Source organism: Podarcis vaucheri (genome assembly GCF_965113315.1).
Source record: "Podarcis vaucheri genome assembly, chromosome: 8".
NCBI lineage: Eukaryota > Metazoa > Chordata > Lepidosauria > Squamata > Lacertidae > Podarcis > Podarcis vaucheri.
In genome coordinates, this window is record NC_138766.1 from 68998912 (window position 1) to 69019236 (window position 20325).

Consider the following 20325-nt stretch of genomic DNA (forward strand, 5'->3'; position numbering starts at 1 on the left):
CATCTGTACGTGTCTCTTCTGGAGCCGCAAGCGCAGTTGGGGGCACTTCGGTAGTGTCCAAGTCGCCAACCCTGCGCCTAAGCTGGTCTATGTGCCGTCGCCACAAACGTCCGTCTTCGAGTGCCACCTGGTACGAGCGAAGTCCAGTGACTCCCACTACTGTGGCTGGCACCCAAGGGATGTCCCCCACATAGTTCCGGGCAAAGACCTGGTTTCCTGGGACAAATGACCGTGGTGCGTTAGCACAGCCTGGGGGTTCAGCCACGGCAAAGTCTGGGTGTAGCCGGTCGAGCGGTGACCTGAGGCGGCGGCCCATAAGCAGTTCAGCAGGACTCCTCCCTGTGGCCGCATGAGGGGTGATGTGTTGCACGAACAAGTATTCGGCGACCCGCTCATGCCAGTCTCCCCAGTCCAGGCGCGCCAGTGCCTCTTTTGTCGAGCGCACCATTCTTTCCGCTTGCCCGTTGCTGGATGGATGAAAAGGTGCCGTTAGGGCATGGCGGATGCCCAGTCCCAAAAGATACCGCTCAAACGTGCCTGACGTGAACTGCGGTCCGTTGTCAGAGACAAGGACATCAGGACACCCATGCGTTGCAAACAGGCCTCGCAGCACCCGGATGACAGCTTCGGTAGTGGTGGAGGGCATCAGGGCGACCTCCAGCCATTTGGAATAGGCGTCCACCACTACCATAAAGGTCCGGCCGTGAAAGGGGCCAGCCAGATCGATGTGCACCCTCGACCAGGGTGTCTTTGGCGTCTCCCAGGTGTGTCCCTTAGCTGCCGGTGGTGCAGGCCTCGACTCTTGGCACGCTTGACAGGCGGACACCCAGGCAGTGATGGCATCGTCCATATTAGGCCACCAGACATAACACCGAGCCAACGCCTTCATTTTGACAATTCCCGGGTGGCCAACGTGCAGAGCCTCCAGGACGCGCTGACGGAGTCCCTGGGGAATCACGACGCGGTCTCCCCACAGCAGACAGCCGCGATGAGCTGAGAGTTCATGTTGTCTGGTTGCGAAGGGCTGGAACTCCGATGCAAAAGGCCCTTGTGGCCACCCCCTCCACACCCAGTTGAGCACCCGGCTGATGGTGCGATCCTGGGCAGACGCGGAGGCCACAGTGGCAGCCGATACAGGCGCTGCCGGAAGATCCTCAATCAGAAGGAGCGATGAAGCTGGAGCCGGGTCTTCCACAAATGCTGGAAGAGGGCAACGGCTGAGGGCGTCGGCATGGCCCATCGATTTCCCCGGGCGATGGATGAGCCGGTAGTGGTAGGCAGCCAGGAAAACAGTCCATCGCAGCATGCGTGGTGAGAGGACCGGTGGAGTTGGACGATCACCGGCGAGGAGGCCCAGGAGTGGCTTGTGGTCAGTGATGAGGTCAAAAGTCCTGCCATAGAGGTATTCATGGAACCTCTTCACTCCAGCCACAAGTGCCAATGCCTCCTTGTCGAGCTGGCTGTAATTCCGTTCCGTCGGAGATAGTGTCCTGGAAAAGTAGGCGAGCGGTGCTTCTCTTCCATCTGGAAAACGGTGACTAAGGACAGCACCGATGCCAAAAGGTGAGGCGTCGCAGGCAAGGACCAGCGGCTTGGATTCACTGTACTGTACCAGCACACTGTCTGAAGAAAGGAGGGCCTTGACCGCGTTGAAGGCCGCCGTCTCTCGATGACCCCAGGCCCAAGGCGTCTTAGTGCTAAGGAGTCGGTGAAGAGGCTCAGCCACTGTGGCTTTGTGGGGCAGGAACATGTTATAAAAGTTCAGCAGCCCCAGGAATGCCTGCAACTCCGTTTTGTTCTTTGGGGTGGGGGCCTGCTGGATAGCGCGGATCTTGGATGTGGTTGGATGAAGGCCGGAGGCATCGATAAGATAGCCCAGGAACTCTACCTGTGGAACGGCAATCTGACACTTCTCCCTCTTTACCTTGAGCCCGGCCTCCTGGAACCTGGTCAGCACGGCACGGAGGCGCTCGAACAGCTGCTGGTGTGAGTCTGCAGACACCAAGACGTCATCAAAATATGGTACCACGCCAGGAAGCCCTTGCAGGAGACGCTCCATAAGGCTTTGGAAGATGCCAGGAGCCACACTCACCCCGAACTGCAACCGGCGGCAACGGAATGCCCCCCGGTGGGTGACGATCGTCTGGGCTTCAGCAGTGGCATCATCGACTGGCAGTTGTTGATAGGCTTGGGCAAGGTCCAGCTTAGCGAAGACCTTACCCTCACCCAGGGAATGCAGCAGGTGTTGGACAACAGGAACCGGATAAGCGTGCTGCGGAAGTGCCTTGTTGATCGTGCACTTGTAGTCAGCGCAGATTCTCACCGACCCATCTGGCTTGACAGGCGTGGCGATGAGGGTTTCCCACTTTGCGTGGTCAACCGGCTCCAAAACTCCTTGGGCGATCAGTTTGTCCAGTTGTTCGTCCACCTTAGCCTTGAGCGCAAAGGGAACCCGGCGTGGCTTTAGCTTGATGGGGGCGACTTGTGGATCAAGGCTAAAGGAGATGGGCGTACCTGTATATTGTCCCAAGGTGCCGTCAAAAACCTCGGCAAAGTCTTTGACCAGACCCTCAGTCTCTGCGTTAGAGATGCAGTTGATGCCGGTGACTTCCAGGCCGAGGGCATCAAACCAGTCTAGCCCTAGGAGGCTTGGCCGCTGACCTTCGACCACCACCAACCGGAGCAGGCCCGAAAAATCCTTGAAGGCGATCCGGAACCGGCCAACGCCTACCACGGGAACGTCGTTTCCCTGGTAGTCTCTCAGGTGTACGCGGTGAGAGTCGAGTTGCCTTTTGGACACTCTGGGTACCAGTCTTTTGATGGTGCTCCATGACACGATGGACAGGGCAGACCCGGTGTCGATCTCCATGTCACATGGAGCTCCTTCAATGAGCACCGTGACGTTCAGCTTGCGTCGTGTAGGCGAGTTGGTTTGGCCAATCGTGGTTCCAGACGGGCAGCGGCAGTTGGTGAGAGCGAAACAACTTTCCTTGGCAGACTGGAGTGAAGACTTGAACTTGCGAGACGATGAAGGGGGGGTGTCAGACGGAGCCGATCGGCAGACCTTAGCGATGTGGCCCCTTCTGGAACACTTCCTACAGATGGCGTCTCTGAATCGACACTTGGCACGGGAATGGTTGCCTCCGCAGCCAGCACATTCCGATTGGCCCTTGGACTTCTGTTGGAACTTCCTGCGCTCCCGCTTTGTCTGGTGCACGTCATCGTCTTCACTGGAGGATGCCTCATCACTGCTGGCCTCTTCATGATGCACCGGAACTGGCTCCCTAGCAAGACGCGGGCTGCTGGACTTGCGGATCTCCTGGGCGGAGCGTTCAGCAGCTTCTGAGGCCACAGCCTCCTCAATGGCTTTCTGTAGCGTGAGGTCTGGCTTGGCTAGGAGACGCCGTTGCAGATGGATGTCCCGGACCCCGCAGACGATTCGATCCATCAGGGCATCGTCTAAGTCTCGGAACTCACAGTGCATTGCAGCCTGTCGCAGGGCGGTGGTGTAGTTGTTGATTGACTCTGCCTGGTTCCGGTGGTAGAACGCATGGCGGGCAGCAATCTTGGACGGCTTCGGTGCATAGTGGTTGCGGAGCTTCTCTTGGATCGTGTCCCATGGTGTTGCCTGGACTGCTTCAGGCGCAACCAATGCTCGGGCCGTCTCAAACACCTCAGGCCCACAGAGGCTGAGGAATAGGCCCCGCTTCCGATCCGTTGATACTGCTGTCAGCTCGTTGGCTTGGAGGTAGCAGTCGAACCGAGCGAGGTAGGAGTCCCATGATTCAGAGGCTGGCGCAAACGGCGGTAGAGGCACAAGTGAAGCCATGATTCCGATGCCGGCGTGAAGGGTGATGGATGGAACACAGTGCTCTAGCCAGAACAGTCAGCTCTGAATTGGTTCTGCCCAGTGATTTCGCTCAGTGATTTCGCTCAGTGATTTCGCTCTGTGATTCAGCTCAGTTCAGAGGCTGGCCGCATCTGGCTGTGCTCTGATGTCCATCTATCCCATCCTCGTCGCCAGTATTAAGCTGTGGGTTGACATAGCAGCCGGCACAGCGATTCCTTCAAGTAGCTCTTTATTAAGGTAAGCTGGAACAGAACTGACTGCGAACAGCTCAGCCGGCCTGTATTTATAGGCAGCCGGCTGTCAACATTGTAGCCACAACAGCCCAGAGTTCCCGCCTAAAATAACTGCCGCGGACCTGAGTGAAAACTATCTACAGACCTGAGTGAAAACTATATACAATATCCCCCTGTTGGCCCAGGGTGAAACTACACTACATAACAGACTGGAAACAACAAGAAAGGAGATTCCGACTAAACATCAGGAAGAACTTTCTGAAAATACGAGCTGTTTGACAGTGGAATGGACTCCCATGAAAGGTGATTGACTCTCCTTTCCAGCAGCGGCGTAGCATGGGGGGTGCAGGGGGGCGGCCACAACATATGGGGGTTAGGGTTAGGGGGCGCAAATCCACGGGTTAGGGGGCGCAAATTACTTGCCTTGCCCCGGGTGCTGACAACCCATGCAACGCCACTGCTTTCCAGGAAGGTACATGGTCTGGGTCCTATGGAGCAGTTGCTGCAACCTGAGCCATAACCTGAGACTTCTGCATTGAAGGTGCTGCTGTGCTTTTCGCCTCAAGCCCATAGCTGTCAACTTTCAGATTTGAAAATAAGGGATCAGCAGCCTCGATAATAAGGGATCAGCAGCCTCACCTGTCCCGGGGACAGTCTACGGCATATCTAACAATCTGGGATAGCAGCGGGAAACAGCGCTGGAATAAGGGAATTTCCCGCAAAAAAAAGGGGAAGGTTGACAGCTATGTTCAAGCCCCTCCTGGTTCTAGCAGACAGCGAGGCGGGGGAAGGTGGCCTACGGACCCGTCTCTTGGCTGAACTTTCTCCTGCGACATCTGGCGCGCCTTCCCCTGTCTCAAGTCTGCCCTGACTCTTCCTCCTGCGAGAGTGATCTTACGCACAGAATCTGCAAACACGTACCGGTTTCGAGAAAGAGCGGGCCGTTTTTTTCCACACCATCGACCCACTCGGTGCAAGTTTCTAGGCCAACGCACTCCGCCTCCTCTCATCCGATTGGCCGCTCTTGCGCGGAGGGCGGAGCGCCCGTCCCGCCCGTCCCTCCACGTGGAGTCGGCGGTGCTGGGCGCGCAGTCTCGGGCTGCTGGAGAACTTGCCCCGTCTCCGGGAATCGCTCGGCGCCGCACCGAGGGGGAGAATGAGGGACTTGCCGGCCGGGGCCCGCCGATGGCTCCTCTTCCTCTGGCTGGCGGCCGGCTCGGGCGGCTCCCCGTGCCGCTGGCCCGCCTCGCCCCGCGCGCTCTGCTTCTATGGGCAGGTGCCCGAGAACAGCCCTCCGGGGACGCGGGTGCAAGGGCTGCGGGTGCCGCTGCGGAGGCTGCTGCTGCGGGCGCCGACGCCGGGAGCCGCCTGGGCCCTGGAGGGCGACGGCGCCTCGCACTTCGCCCTGCAGCTGCTCCCGCCCGGGGCTCCCCGTCGGCGGCCGGCGCTGCTGCTGCTTTTGCGCACGGCCGAGCGCTTGGACCGGGAGGCGCGCCCGCGCTACAGCCTGTGGCTGACGGGGCCCTCGAGGGCGGCGCTGCTGCTCCGGCTGCGGGTGCTGGACCGCAACGACCACCGGCCTCGCTTCCCGCCGGGCCCCGCGCCGCCCCTCGAGGTGGACGAGCTGGCGCCGCTGGGCTCCGAGGTGGCGCGCCTGCGCGCCCTGGACGCCGACGAAGGCGCCAACGCGCGCCTCACCTACCGCTCGTGGCCCGGCGCCTCCCAGCCGGGCCGCCGCCTCTTCGTGGTGCCGCGCAGCGGGCAGGTGCTCACCGTGGGCTCCCTGCTGGGCCTGCGCCGCCTCAGCCTCTGGGTCTCGGCCCAGGACCACGGCCTGCCCCGGCCCTTGCGCAGCCCCGCCAGGCGCCTGGAGCTGGCCGTGAGGAAGAGGACGGCCACGGCCGCCGTCCAAGGCGCTGCTCCGTCGCCGCGCAAGGCTCGCGCCCTGGCCGCCGCCTCCTCCAGCCCCAGCTACAAAGTCCGCGTCCCCGTCGGGGCGCCTGCGGGGGAGCTCATCTTCACCGTCCCGGACACCCGCTACCAGGAGGCCGGCGGCAGCTGGTTCGAGATGGTCTCTCCGGCCGCGGCGGGGGCTTTCCCGGTGGAGCTGGACAGGGGCTCCGGCCGACTGTCCCTCGTCCGGCAGCTGGAGAGGGGAGGCCGGACGGAGGTGGTGGTCAAGGTGCATCGGATAGACGGGCAAGGTGAGGCTGCCTCACACCTGGGAAGCCTGCTAAGTCGTGGGGGTCTCTGAGCAGGTGCGAAGCAGATGCAGTGGCATCTTAGGGGTTTTAATAAAAACAACAGGTATAAGCCAGTCCTTTACTCAAACTATATCTTTTTTTTATAAGATATTTATTGAGATTTTCAATATATATGAGTATATCTTTTGGGGTTGTTGACACAGAAATTTAAGGTAAACGTCCCAGCAACGCAATAAGATTGAGAATAATGAAACCATCTATCTAAATGCAGCATATTCTAAAATGCTTGGGCTTGATGCTTGATGTTAGGTGCCAGGTGTGGGTTGTGTGGTAAATTGCCCCATGTGGAGCGGGTCAGAGAACTGCTTTGCCACTAAGGCTGTTCTAGTTGCATAAGCTGCCCAAATGATTTCCTGGGATAGCAACATTTTTGTGGTGCTGTGGGAGCAACACTGAAGCAGCATGTAGACTGAAAGATTGGTGCCTGCATTGCAGTCGTTAAGAGTCGTCAACAGGCTCATCTCAGCTATCTGCCAATCACCCATTCCCACCACCCTTCTGAGTAATACCCCTCCCCACCTTCTCACTATATAGAAGGATCTGGCAACTTCTGTTTCAGTGTATCTGAAGAAGTGTGCATGCACACGAAAGCTCATACCAAGAACTAACTTAGTTGGTCTTTAAGGTGCTACTGGAAGGAATTTTTTTATTTTGACTATGGCAGACCAACACGGCTACCTATCTGTAACTGCATTCATGTGATTATTTCAAAAGAGATGCTGGAGTTCACAGACTCATTCCCTTTTTAATTATTTTGTTTTAAAGCATATATTGACTTGTGTGAGAGATTGCAGACCTTAGAAATGCATCAAGCCTGTAAATAAACCTACTGAGCAGAAATTCTGCGTCCTAATTCTTCAGACTCGTGATACAGCTACTCTCCATAGATGAGGCTTGTCTAATGCTTCAAACTACAATACACATCGTGCTCAAGTGTTCGTAATTTTTCTCAGCCTTTTTCTCAAATGAAAATGGTCACAGGTCTGGTGGATGGGAAGGAGGTGATTCACTCTTTCTCTTTGGGCCATTTCTCCTGATGGGGAAAGTACACAATCCTTTCATGTTTTCCCTTTGGAGAGAAGAAGGACATGGGAGAGCAATATTTGATTAGAAAAATGGTTTGAGAGGCTCTTCCACATCCTCCCTCTTTCTTTGTTTGAGATTGCAGCCTTCAGAGGCTGCTTCTTATTTTAAACGAAAAAAAGTCAGGACAGGCAAACACGATGTCACACTGTTTGATCCCAGGTGGCAGACGTTTTGATTTTTCTTCAACTTTGTATCTTATAGTTTAGCTGTGTGAGTTCATCATTTGTAAAGATTTCAACAGTTTGGAGCAGAATATTGAGTTTTGGTGCAAACATTCACAAGCAAACAAGACATGCTGAAGCACATTTCAAGCTGTACATCCTATTATCCTTGGCAAACAGTGTGTGGACTGAGGGATCCTTCCTAACCAGTGTGAAAATGGTTGCTTGTTTGCACAAAACTACAGTTATTTCAAATATGCAGTTTGCTTTTGAATAAATGCAGCTTCCTTTCTAAAGAGAGAGGTCATTAAACAGGTGCAGCGGCAATATCTGAAAGTGCAGTATTGATATTCATTGCTTACATTCCTTGATTGCAAAACAGCCCCCCCCCCCCAGTGAAAGCATAGTGATTCAGCCTCTTGAGAATCTTGTTTCTTTTTTCTGGAAAAAAAATTAAGTTTCTAGTCTTCAAGTGTTCTAAGATGGAACTGACTGTAGTGGAGCAAGTCCCTTTATTGTGACTAACCAAAATGTCACAAAAAGCGCACAAGCTCTTTGAGTCCAGCAAAACTCTTTATCATGCTGGATGTTAAGCAAAGTGGGAAGGACGGAGAGCGGTGATAAGAGAGCTGGTTTGATTTTGAAGCCATGGTGTTTGGATTTTCAGTAGTACACCTTCCTTCTCTAAGTAGGGGCAAGTGCCTACATCAGGGATAGCAAGTTTTCTGCCCTCCAGATGTTGCTGAACTACAACTTGCCTGTTGACTGTGCTGGCTGGGGCGCCTGGGAGTTACTCTTGCTATCTACATGCAGGTGGTACTGTTAAAGGGTGTGTTATTGGTCATAGAGATTGAACATATTTAGATACACTTTGTATATGTGTTCTAAAGCTTCCTCCTTGTTTCCCATCCCTGGACTTCAGTGTAAGTTGAGGTTTCACACTCACAAGGGCTAACAACACATTTATGTATTTTTGGTCATATGAAGAGCCAGTTGTGTTCTCAAGGTGCTAACACTGCCTGTTACAGCATGTATGGGTAGCCTGTAGCCCTCCAGATATGGCAGCTCCCAGCCAGCATGGTCAGTGGCTGGGGATAATGGGAGTTGTATCTGGAGGGCCACACTGAGCTGTGGAGCATCTCCAAGTGGCTTAGTTTCCATCTCATATAACTCTTTCCATTGACATAATCTAGACAGTGTCTTAGTGCAGGTTTGATGCAACAACATCTGGACGTCTTTCCCATGCTTACTGTGTGCATTTCTGCTTGCAAATGTCATGGATGAGGACATGGTAACAGAGGTCAGGCCATTTCTCCATCTGGTCCAGTATTGTTCTCTCTGTCATCAGAGTCACAGGCAGATGCTCTTTCCCACCAGCTGCTACTTGATCTCAGGGGCTGAACCTGGGACCTTCTCCATTCAAAACAGCGACAGAGAACCTCTGGCCCTCCAGGTGTTCCTAGGTTCCAGTTCTTTCTAGACCCAACCACCATGGTCAGTGATCGTAGATGATGGCAGTTGTGATCCAAGAGGGCAACTGGATCCTCACTTCCTGGTGTAAACCGCATGCTCTACTACATCCCTTGAATGTTTTAAATAGCTATTTTTAACTGTCCTTATGGATGATTTTACTGTTTGGTTCTTTTTGTCAACCGCATTGAGTTTTTCTTCTTACAACCAGGTAGTGTTGAGAGCCAGTGTGGTGTAGTGGTTAAGAGCGGTAGTCTCGTAATCTGGGGAACCGGGTTCGCGTCTCCGCTCCTCCACATGCAGCTGCTGGGTGACCTTGGGCCAGTCACACTTCTGTGAAGTCTCTCAGCCCCACTCACCTCACAGAGTGTTTGTTGTGGGGGAGGAAGGGAAAGGAGAATGTTAGTCGCTTTGAGACTCCTTAAAGGGAGTGAAAGGCGGGATATCAAATCCAAACTCTTCTTCTAAAAAAAACCAACAACAACCAGGTAGTGTCTAAATTTTATGAAATGTATAAATAATAAAATACTGAGCTGTGGTTCCTCCCCACCCCCCACGCCAGCCCTTCAAATTGGTTTAGTCCCATCCACCTCCACTGCATTAAAAGTCCAGACAAGGCTTTTTGTGCAGCCTTGATCTAGCTTATTAAGTTAAAAGCAGGCAAACTGATGAAGGGTATTGCTGTGTTAACTTGTGAAGCCGACTGCACAATCGGTGTGCTGCTCTTCTGCATTGTTGTTCTTTAAAAAGAGCTTATTATGATCTCTGCCATGATCCTCTTTGCAAAGCTGTGTTCTGCTTCATCCTGTGCCCAATAACAATATCGACAAGACAAAACGCCTCGGGGTGGAAATAATTCCAGTGATCATGTAGGACAAGGTCATAGCCACACTTCCTTTAGAGCAGCTGTTCAAAATCAAATTACATTTGGAGATCTTCAAAATAAAACATGCTGGGCTGGAAAAATGTCTGCATGGTTGCTTATAACTGTTAAGCAATTCCAGGAACTATTAAGTTTTACAAATGCACTCAGAAGAATTGGCAAAAACCAACCCATTGGTGGCTCTTGCAACAGTGCAATACTGTGGAATTCCAAGCTTGACCCAGATGTATTTCATGACTGCATGGAGCAAACCGCCCTTTATCCATTATGTGGACTATAAAGATGAGGAAGGGAATGTAAAGAGAATTCTGTAATTTTTTTAGTGCCTTTCATTTGAGTAGGATTACACTTAAACAGGCAGTACAAAGTCGCCCTGTGTGGTTGTTACTTATTTATTAGACTTGTTGATCCCTCGCTACCCAGAGTTCTCCAAACGATTCACAGCACATTTAAAAAGAAAGTATAAATAAGCAATATAATGAAAACGGAATAAAGCAACTCCCATAATAACCACATGTTGAGGAAGTTATCTCTCAATTTCAATTTCCTACCTATAAAATGGAAATACACGTAGTGCATAGAATTGTTTAAGGATAAACTAGTTCAGGCAATGTTATTGCCCACCATGGATATTACAAAAAAGTAGATTTGATGCTTTGCTGACTCTGGTTTCATTATTTTGTGTGCTATTCTTGTCATCTTTTAAGGTTTGTGTACATTGCTCTGTCATGAATGGCTATAAGCTTTCTGTGCCTCCTTGTCCCTGGGAGTCTAATTTAGTCTGTGTGGGTACCAATTAGCAAAGGAAACAGGTAATTACAAAAGCCAATTTAATCTCCAAATTAGTCTAAATTTTTAAAGATAGGAAAATACAAAATCCATTAAATTCCCAGGACTGCTTCTTTGTACTGGTCGTTATTGCTTTCCTTTTCTTCCAGTATAAATCCATCCTTTGTGTCCTTTCCCTTGATCTTGCTGAGGCTCTTGGTGTCTGCCCTACTTGAGAGACAAAGTGACCATAAGCTGCATATTGAACCCTGCCGCAGCTTTATGAATGCGAAAAAAGCACTTTTGTGAGTGTTTGAGAGGAGTTCCAAGCGCTCCATCACCTTATTTCTTAGCAAAATGGAAAGCCTAAAAGAGCAGGGTGTAAAAAAGGGAAAAAAGTTATATGTTCTGTATTTCTGAAGGGTGGCTGCTCATTGCCCTTTAACACACTGTATAACAAATCAACTCATTTTATGTGTAACATTTATCATAGAGCCCATAACGGATGTTCTCTGAGTGTTAAAAGTGTGTATTCTTAAAAATGCACTTTTCAGATAGATCAAACACAGAGTTAAGTGCAATGAAAACCGATTTGAATTAAAATGGAACTAAATTAAAAATGGTCCGCATTCTGCCAGAGGAATTTAATTTTCATCAGTTCACCCAGAAGTTATAGGAATGACTTAAGAGATATTTTTGAACTATTTCAGTGAATTTGTTCCAAGTACTGGCAGTACCTCGCATGATGAAGGAAATATATGTCTCTTCTTTAAGCAGCTTACGTTTATTATTGATTTGTATACTTTTGGAATAAGTTGGTGGGACGAAAGTGTAGCAGCAGTGGTTTGCATTCAGTTTTCAACACTTATTTTGGGCTAAGTAAACTTGCCCAGACCAGGCCTGTGTGGTTTAAGTAGGTAGTAATATTCCCCCCCCCCCCGCACTCTTTGTTATCAGTTTGGCTTAAACATCCTGCTGATTTTGTGTCTTGCCAGATCACTTTCTTGTGGTGACAGATCAGTATTGACAAATAACTTGGCTGTAACATCAAGCTGTTTATGTCAACGGAACAAAATGTTGTGTGGTCATATTGATTCAGCACTAACTGAACACTTTTGTATGTCTGATTATTATTTTTTGTCAGGCGGGGGCTTGGCTGGAAATCGGGAGCCAGGGAGGCACATTTTGTAGTCTGTAAAATGCTTGTCTGGTGTAGCACTGATGTTAAGTATTTGGGTACTTCTGAATTTTTGGCTAATAGTATGTAACATCCTAAACATTTGAAAAGCATGTCTTCAGCACAAACCACAGGAATTGTTTCTTCACCAAAAGCCCCGTCAACACAATCATCAAAGTTGGCAGCATTGTGTAAGTAGCCAGCCAGTGTTAGAAACTCAGCTATATAAGCTAGGCTCCTTAAACCAGGGTTATAGTCACCAAAATGGAATGCCTAGTTGCCATTTTGGGGCCAGACAGCTTTGAAAGTCATATTTTTCAATACAACTTTTTGGTTCCTGAAATTCATTCTGATCGTGCAGATAAAATATAATGGATAGAATTCTCCAGCATGTGTTGCTAATGTGTGAAAACAGTCAAGATCCAAGGCGTGGCACAAGTGGCCGATAGCCAGGTACAAAGTGCACCTGGTGCCTGGCGAATTTTGAACGATGTAGCCAGCCACCAGTTAAGTATGGAAACTAAACGTGTGTGAGTGCATCTGGAATTATTAAAAGCCATTGTCAAGCAAAGGTGGTTGTCTCTTTCTAAGTGGCTTTAGTTAATCAAGTCAACCTCAGTAAGGCCTCTTTTTAATCAAGTAAGTTAAGTCTTTTAGCCTCAGTTTTCTTGTCAGTGCCTATAAAACAGTGCTTTTCATGTGTTTATAATACACCTTTGTTCAGTTACGGATATAAAGATGCAGTGGTCTCTCATTGGGGCACCATCCAGACCCAAACCTGCTTGGCATTAGCAAGATTGCCAACAGCTCCCATCATCTCTGATCGTTGGTCATGTTGGCCAAAGACCATTATCCATTGCAAGATGGTTTTGAAGGTGAATTATATTTATTTATTTCATAAAATTTACCGGTACACACCGCTTGATTGTAAAAACAAAGCAGAACACCCCAGATGGGTTTACAAAAAAAAGAAAGAAAGAGGTTTAAAGGAGGGCTCCAAGGCATTTGAGATGCTGAAAATGCTACAGAAAACAATGGTGAAGCCCCAGTTCTTTGTTCCGAATCCATACCTACTCTTTGCTTGAGCAGAAGGTAAAACTAATCAAGGTCCAGATAGCGTTTTCTGTTAGTATGCCCTGTTCGCTGGCATTTTGGATTTCATTGGTTTCATAAAGCAGTGCTGGACTTAGGACAGTGCAGGAGGTTTCCCCGAGCCCCGAGGGAGCACAAAATAATAAATGAATTATTGCGATAATAAGAAATATTGGGGGGGGGGGCATGCCAAATTTTGTCCTCACTCAGGGCACCATATTACCAAAGTCCTTCCCTGCAGAATGGCTCAAGTTCAAACATAAGCCAGTTTGCATCGATTGCTATAGCTTGTTATCCTCTGGCTATTAAGTGACCTATGTGCAAATTAGTGGGTGAGCTCCGTGAGTGGTTTCTGAGAGCTTGTTTGTATGCTGTAGTGATGGGCTTAATGCCTTGCAGGGTTTTTGTATTGCAGTGGGATTATAAATCTGTCACTTATTAACTTCGGAAGGTGGTGGACTCTCCTTCATTGAAGGTTTTTAAGCAAAGTTTGAGTGGCCATCAGTCATGGGTGCTTTAGTTGAGAGTCCTGCATTGGACTAGATGACCATCTGGTTCCCCTCCAGCTCTACAATTCTGGGAGCAACAGGAAGGTTGTTGTCAGGAGCTCAGCCTACACTTGAGTAGGACCCTAGCAGAGACACATGCCCAACTGGCATGTTCTCTCCCTCCTGCTCGATTGTTTGGGAGCTTCATAAGCTTTCTTCAGCCCAAACATCACAGCGACCGATGCCAACAGACACCGGCACACTTAGGGATCCGCAGAGTCTTCGCAACTCGCGTGGCAGACCTCAGCAACTCAGCATTTTGGCTAATCTACTTTATTTACATATAAACACGCACGGAGCACTGCAACATGGCTCCCTCTCTAGCATCAGACAGCAAAGAGAAAAAGAACAAAGGACAATAGTCCCATTTCACGGAACACAGTAGCACAAACATCCTTCTCCGTCACTTCCCACTCTGTGGAGTCAAAACATACACCGTCATGCGAAAGACAAAAATCCCATGACTGCAATCATGGATCAGGAATTCTAACAATCCCCCCCCCCCAAAAAAAATCCCACCGTTTGTTTTGATATTCCTTGAAACAATTCCTCTTCTGATCAAAATTAAAACGTAGTGGGGCTTTCAGGAAGGAGTATAGGTGGGAAAGAATTCAGCACTCACTCCCTGCCTACCCCATTTCCTTACAAAATTCTTTTTCTTACACATGCAATTTATAGTTATTCTGTAGTTACCTATCTTCTGTGCATGCTAAGATGCCCACTGAAATGCATGGGGTCCTTCCTAGTAGCCAAAGGAATTCATTAAACCAAGACAAAGGATTCTTATCACACCATTTGCGTTAATGAGCTGTCCAATTAATTAGCCAGGATATTGGTGCTATATATGACAGTTCCTGACAAATGATTTTTTGTGCTGTTACAGGTGTTAATACAACCAGCTTGGCAGTTAACCACCAATCTTCTGCTGTAAAAGGCTGAAGATGTGCTGCTGAACTTAAGCTCTAATTATTACTGGCAGCTCCCACCATATCATGTTCTCCTGCCAGCTAAGAGTAGGGCTGGGTGATACCTGGCTCTCAACATCACAATATATACCAGCTAAATATATTGATATCACAATATATATCTGTGTTGGCGGAGGAGCTTGCTGGGCCTCCCTGTGTAAGCTCCCAAATTCTTATTTACTTACCGTACTTATTTTTTCTGTATCCCTTGCAGACCATGACTGGTATTTGTGCCGTGTGGTGATTATAGCCGTTGAAGAGGAGCTCATCTCTTGGGAAATGTATCCGTACCCCTATTTGGCACGTGTTGATCCTGACGCTCGAGCCGGCACATCAGTCTATCAACTTGTTGCCCATTACAGTGGTAATGAAAATTCTAGTGTTGGGATATCCTATGCTCTGATTGCAGGTAAATGGGTGCTGCTTTCTGTCTGAAATGAATTTTGCCTCTTTTTATTTTGAAACCCACTGATGCACTGCCAGGATTCAAGCCCTGACCCACTAGGGTGCTTTGAATTTTTCAACTTTCCAATTCCAAAAATGAGTGGTGCTAAAAAGGTGTAACATGACTGGGGAAATTCAGAAGATAGTTGAGTTAACTTAATATAATTTAGGTTGGCTTGGCAAGTAAAATGTGTGCAAAATTGCATAGAAATCATTAAAATGATTGCAAAGTACTTGCAGTTCTATTAAATATTTATTTATTTATACTTATATATTTCTTATTATTTTATTTAGCATTACCTGACATTTTCAGTAGGTAAAATTAAAACTCATAGGTTTTCCAAAAGCAGTTTATGTGCTTCTTCATCAAATGCAGATTTACCAAGCTAAATGTTGTCCAGTCACAAATATAATAGCAGATTTGAATTCATCACACCCAAAACCATATTTTCAAAACCCTTCATTGAAGAAATTTGCAAAAATTAAGTATCACCCCTTAAAATGACACACCCTACTGACTCACCTCTGCCCCAGCTAGTCTCTTTTTGGCAGAATTAAAAAGCCTTTAAGCATTGATTATGCATGTTTTAATTGAAAAGTGACTAAGGGATTGCATCTTTACTGCCCCATTTAATGTCCCCACCTCAACAAACCCCACTGCAGCCACAGCCAAACTACTTTTTGTGCTGAGTCCTAGATTAGTTTGAAGCGTCACTGCTCTGCAAATGGTCTTTTCTCCCCCTACTGCTGTTGCTTTCCCCTATAATTCACTTTCCCTTCCTATACCCTTCATTCTTCTGTGCCATATGCTTGATAGAAGCAGCAGATGAGATAGCGTAATGTAGTCAAGTGTGGTAAATTGGTTAGGGACTTGCTTGATTTAATCGCTAGTGCCAAACCACTTTGCATAAATGGGATTTTTAATTGGCTCAGAGTGTACACAGGAATGTGTGCAAGCCCTGCTCTTTCCTGTGCCACTGGTGTGTGCAGGAGACAATGGCAGCTCATGTGTGCTACTAACTTTGGCCCAGGAATGGGAACAGAATTCCTCTTCAGAATACTGATGGTGGCAGCTCAAAGTCTTCCTTCCCAGGCATAAGAAGTGGATGTGCTAAGCCACCCTGCTTGCTGATTTAGCTGCCACTCAGCCATCAAAAGCATCTTATTCTGTCCACTGCAATGTGTAAAAGTCAGTGTTGGTGGGAAATAGTACTGGGAAAGAAATTTGTGTAAGTGGGGAGCTTGGTGCTAAAAGGTAACAACACCTCTTTTCACAATTTTTTGTACTCCTTTCACTCAACAGGTGGTGAGGAACGATTTGATATAGATATGGACACAGGGGTCATATTGACAACTGGCTTGCCTTTAACTCTGAACCAGGAGTATGTGGTCACCGTGCTGGCCATTGATGAATATGGCAGCAAAAGCCCATACGCTTACATCTCTATCCTGGCTGGCTCCAGGCCTCCTCAGTTCACAAATATGTCCTACAGTGTGTTTGTTCCAGAAAATACTCCAGCAAATGAAAAGTAAGTGGTGAATTAATGTCCTGCTGTACTAAAAGACTGCGTCGTAGATACTTACGCACGTTACTTAAACATAAAAAGCTTGCATTGTAAAACCAAAATTTATTTTCAGTGTGTAGTTGGGTCTAGCTTGCCTACTGGGGCGACCCTTGATGGCTGCTTTGAAGTTTTATCAGGTGAAAAATGTGGGAATCTGCTTCTCTATGTGAATGGGTCAACAGGAGCATGCTACAGCTCTAGTAGCTTCCTGTTGTTTTCTGAGCCCAGTTTGTGTCTGCAGAAACCTAATGGCCACATCAGACAGAACACCAGGCCATTAGCTATAGTTGAGCAAATCGTCCTTTGCACAATCTGTATGGTGGTGTGCACAGCCCTGTAACTCCTGCTTTGCTTGAAAGCAGCTGGCCTAGTATTGATGTCCCAGTCACCTCCCCAGTTGTGGTTTGTTTGGGAGAAACAGATCGCCATTTGTTTGGTAAGGAACAAACCATAGGTGCTGGTAATTGCTAAGCCAGCTGCCTCCATGGTTTGTTTTCCCACCCAACTAGGGGAAGAGCAAAGTGGGAGCACCTGGACTGACTGCAGCAGCCTAATTTGAAGTCTAATTTCAGGAGTTATTTTTAAATCCATGTACTGAAAGTGTAAAAATGAAATCTGCAAGGAGAAACTGGTAACTTGGCAAGGGATCCTGGTTCACCTCTTTCATCTCTTCTGCCTACCCAGGATTAACAAACTGTCTCTTGGTTAATCTTTCCTTTTCAGAGTGGCTGTTATTGAAGCAGTCTCCTTCCAAAGCCAGCCTCTCTCTTACACTCTGCTGATGAATCCCAGTGGCCTCTTCAGCATGGACCCAGAGACCGGCATGCTAAGCTTGACTCATACGGTGGACTATGAGAGCGAGCATCACCTCTACCATTTTTTAGTTAAAGCAATGGAAGCCGAGAGTTTGCTCAGCAGCGTCACTGAGGTAGAGCCAGGGTTTTCCTTTCCGTACTTGGTGATCTGTTCATTTCAGTATAGGGGGGTTGCATGTTAAGATCATTACACAGAGCATATCGAAATACCAGTCCTCCAATGCCAGCCTAAAAAGTTTGTGTATTGAATTAGAATGGCAACCCCAAATGGATTTTTTAAAAAAGGCATTAGCGCTTGTGTAAGGAGATTTCCCTTTCTCCACCCATGCATGCTCTATGGGTTACCCCAGGACGCCAGTGGTGCTGTGGTCTAAATCACTGAGCCTCTTGGGCTTGCCAATCAGAAGGTCAGTGGTTCGAATCCCCACGACGGAGTGAGCTCCTATTGCTCTGTCCCAGCTCCTGCCAACCTAGCAGTTTGAAAGCATGCCAGTGCAAGTAGATAAATAGGTACCACTGCAGTGGGAAGGTAAACGGCATTTCCGTGCGCTCTGGTTTCCATCACGGTGTCCTGTTGCACCAGAAACAGTTTAGTCATGCTAGCCACATGACCTGGAAAGCTATCTGTGGACAAACGCCAGCTCCCTCAGCCTGAAAGCAAAATGAGTGCTGCAACCCCATAGTCGCCTTTGACTGGACTTAACCATCCAGGGGTCCTTTACCTTTACCTTTACACCCCATGCCATTCCCAAATGTGCTCTGAAGGGTTGAGGGAATCTCCCAGAACTGATTTAGGGAACTTGGGGGGGGGGTGAGTCCATCAGTGCATGGATTTCTTGTGCAGTGGAGCAGTCTGCTTAATGCTATGTTGAATAGCATGAACAACAACAATAATAAACAGAAACAAAAGGTGCCCATTTTTCGGTACATGGTTCCCAGAATCTGGATCCCTGAGGTGATGTGTTCATCAGTTCGTTGTTGCTTGGTTTATCCGCTGCCTCATAATCTTGTTGTTTTTTTAAGTTCAGTTCTTTATATTTTTAGATCTAAAATATAATTTGTTTAATTACCTTGTCATGTAAGACCATTGAAATGGCCATAGCCCAATGATAGAGCATCTCCTGGGAAGGTCCCAGGCTCAACCCCCAGTGTCTCCAGATAGGACCACTGTGTGAAACTCTGGAGAGAGCCGCTGCCAGTCAGTGTAGACAGCACTGGGCTAGATGGACCAATGGTCAGGCTCAATATAGAGCAGATACCTAGAATTGTTTAATTATCTAAGTTATGTAAGCCACCTTGAGTGGTTGCTTTAGAACCAGAACTCCAGGATGTACATTTTCCAGGGACTATGGAAAATGGAACGAATTTCTCTTGGCAAAGAAATATGCACTTGATGTAACTAAGCGTTTCTCTTCTGTCCCCTTGTAGGTCATAGTTCATATCACGGATGAAAACGACTGCTCTCCTGAATTTCAGCAATCTATTTATAGCCGGGAAAGCATTCTTGAATCAATCCCTATAGGCACGTCTTTATTGCAAGGTAAACCAGAGTCATCATTCCCTTGCCTGTCTTTGGAAAGCACCACATGATGAGCCGAGGACTGCAGGCAAGCTACTTCAAGCAGAGATAGGTGCAGCCCTTACTCACAAGAGTCTCTGTCCCTGCTCGGGCAGCTAGTATGAAAGTGGGCACATGTGCCTCTTCCCCGGTCCTGGGATGGAGCACTGGGAACCCTCCTCCCCACCGCCAGAGCCCTTCCTGGATTCCAACAACACTCTGTCCAGCTCCAGACTCCCATCTTCCTTCCCACTACAGCCAGGCAGGGTGCAAGGTGTGAGGGGGCTCAGCGGACATCTGTTCCAGCCTCCTTTACCTCCTCATCTTCCTCCAGAGCCTCTCATTCTGGGGCTGAGCCTGATGGTGTAGTCATGACACTTGGAAAGAATACATCCATGTATATTAAGATTTCATTCTGGCATTCTGCTTAAACCCCCCCCCCCCTTATTATCGCACTTCAAACAAATAAGCAGTCACTATTATATTTTGCTTTTTTAAAAAAAAACCCAAAAACCTGTTGCTGAATATTTGGACAGCTCTTGGTCTCGTGCCCTCAATATCTTGAATGAATACCCAAAGGTCAGTGAGTTTCCATCCTCTTAATCGCACTGGGGATTCTGAAAAAAGCGTTTGCTCCCATAGGGCTTTACAATGTGTTTTCTCCCTCTTGGCCAGCTGTGAAAACATCTTTCTTGGGGGTTAGAAACAGCACAGAACAGCTCTTCTGCTTCCTGTCATGTTTGACTCTGCAGTGCAAACAGCACCTTTTTCCTAGGTTGCATTTGGCAGACTGTGATGGTCTCCTCCCAGCCACTGTGGGTCCCCTGCCTTCTGATGGAAGGGTGTTTCCTGCTAACACAGAGTGTAGCCCTCCGTTCACTCTCCCGCTTTAAAGACCAGCTGCCACCAGACAAGGTTTTAATTATTTCCACGAGGCTACCCCTTACCGATCAGCCTCCAAATTTACCTGGGCTCCTGTCTGAATCATTATTACTATTGGTCCTAATTCCTTTATTTTCTGCTCTTCACTCTAAAGTGTTTGTTTGTCTGAGCAGTTCTTTGTTAATTACTGAAACTTGTGTTGACTAGTCTTCTGTATTGTGACCCAGCTCAAATGTCCTCATTGTTTTCACCCTTTTAAACATTCCTGGCTGCAGTTCTTGCAGCGGACTGTGACTCTGGATCCAACGCTGAGATCCTCTACTTCATTCAGAGTGCGGATTTTTCCATCACGCCCGAGGGTGTCGTCAATTCCAATCAGCGGCTGGACTATGAGCGAGCCAACCACATGTATGAGTTTGTGGTCATTGCCGTGGACAAAGGGCACCCTCCTCGGACAGGGACGGCGTCCGTGCGCATTCGCTTGGCAAATGTGAATGATGAAACCCCGGTGTTCTCCCAGTCAGTGTAAGCAGAGCTTCCTTTGCAGTGGCACCACTCCTGCAT

General features: G+C 48.4%; 1 protein-coding gene across 8 annotated transcripts in view; it reads left to right on the forward strand.

Moving 5' to 3' along the window:
* The first annotated feature begins 4966 nt into the window (after window positions 1–4966).
* The window catches only part of LOC309539335 (neural-cadherin-like), a 53646-nt gene continuing 38287 nt past the window's right edge, over window positions 4967–20325 (forward strand). For 6 of the 8 annotated variants that reach the window (XR_014222827.1, XM_082235336.1, XM_082235337.1 and 3 more), the window contains exons 1-6: window positions 4970–6287; window positions 14712–14906; window positions 16245–16470; window positions 17230–17434; window positions 18750–18861; window positions 20037–20286. Coding sequence is in view for 7 of the 8 variants with exons in the window: in XM_082235336.1 (XP_082091462.1) it covers window positions 5240–6287; window positions 14712–14906; window positions 16245–16470; window positions 17230–17434; window positions 18750–18861; window positions 20037–20286 (2036 nt within the window). In the remaining variant the exon portion in view is untranslated. Of the gene's footprint in view, window positions 6288–14711; window positions 14907–16244; window positions 16471–17229; window positions 17435–18749; window positions 18862–20036; window positions 20287–20325 lie in introns of all 8 variants that reach the window. The other 2 variants (XM_082235341.1, XM_082235335.1) reach the window with 2 other exon arrangements.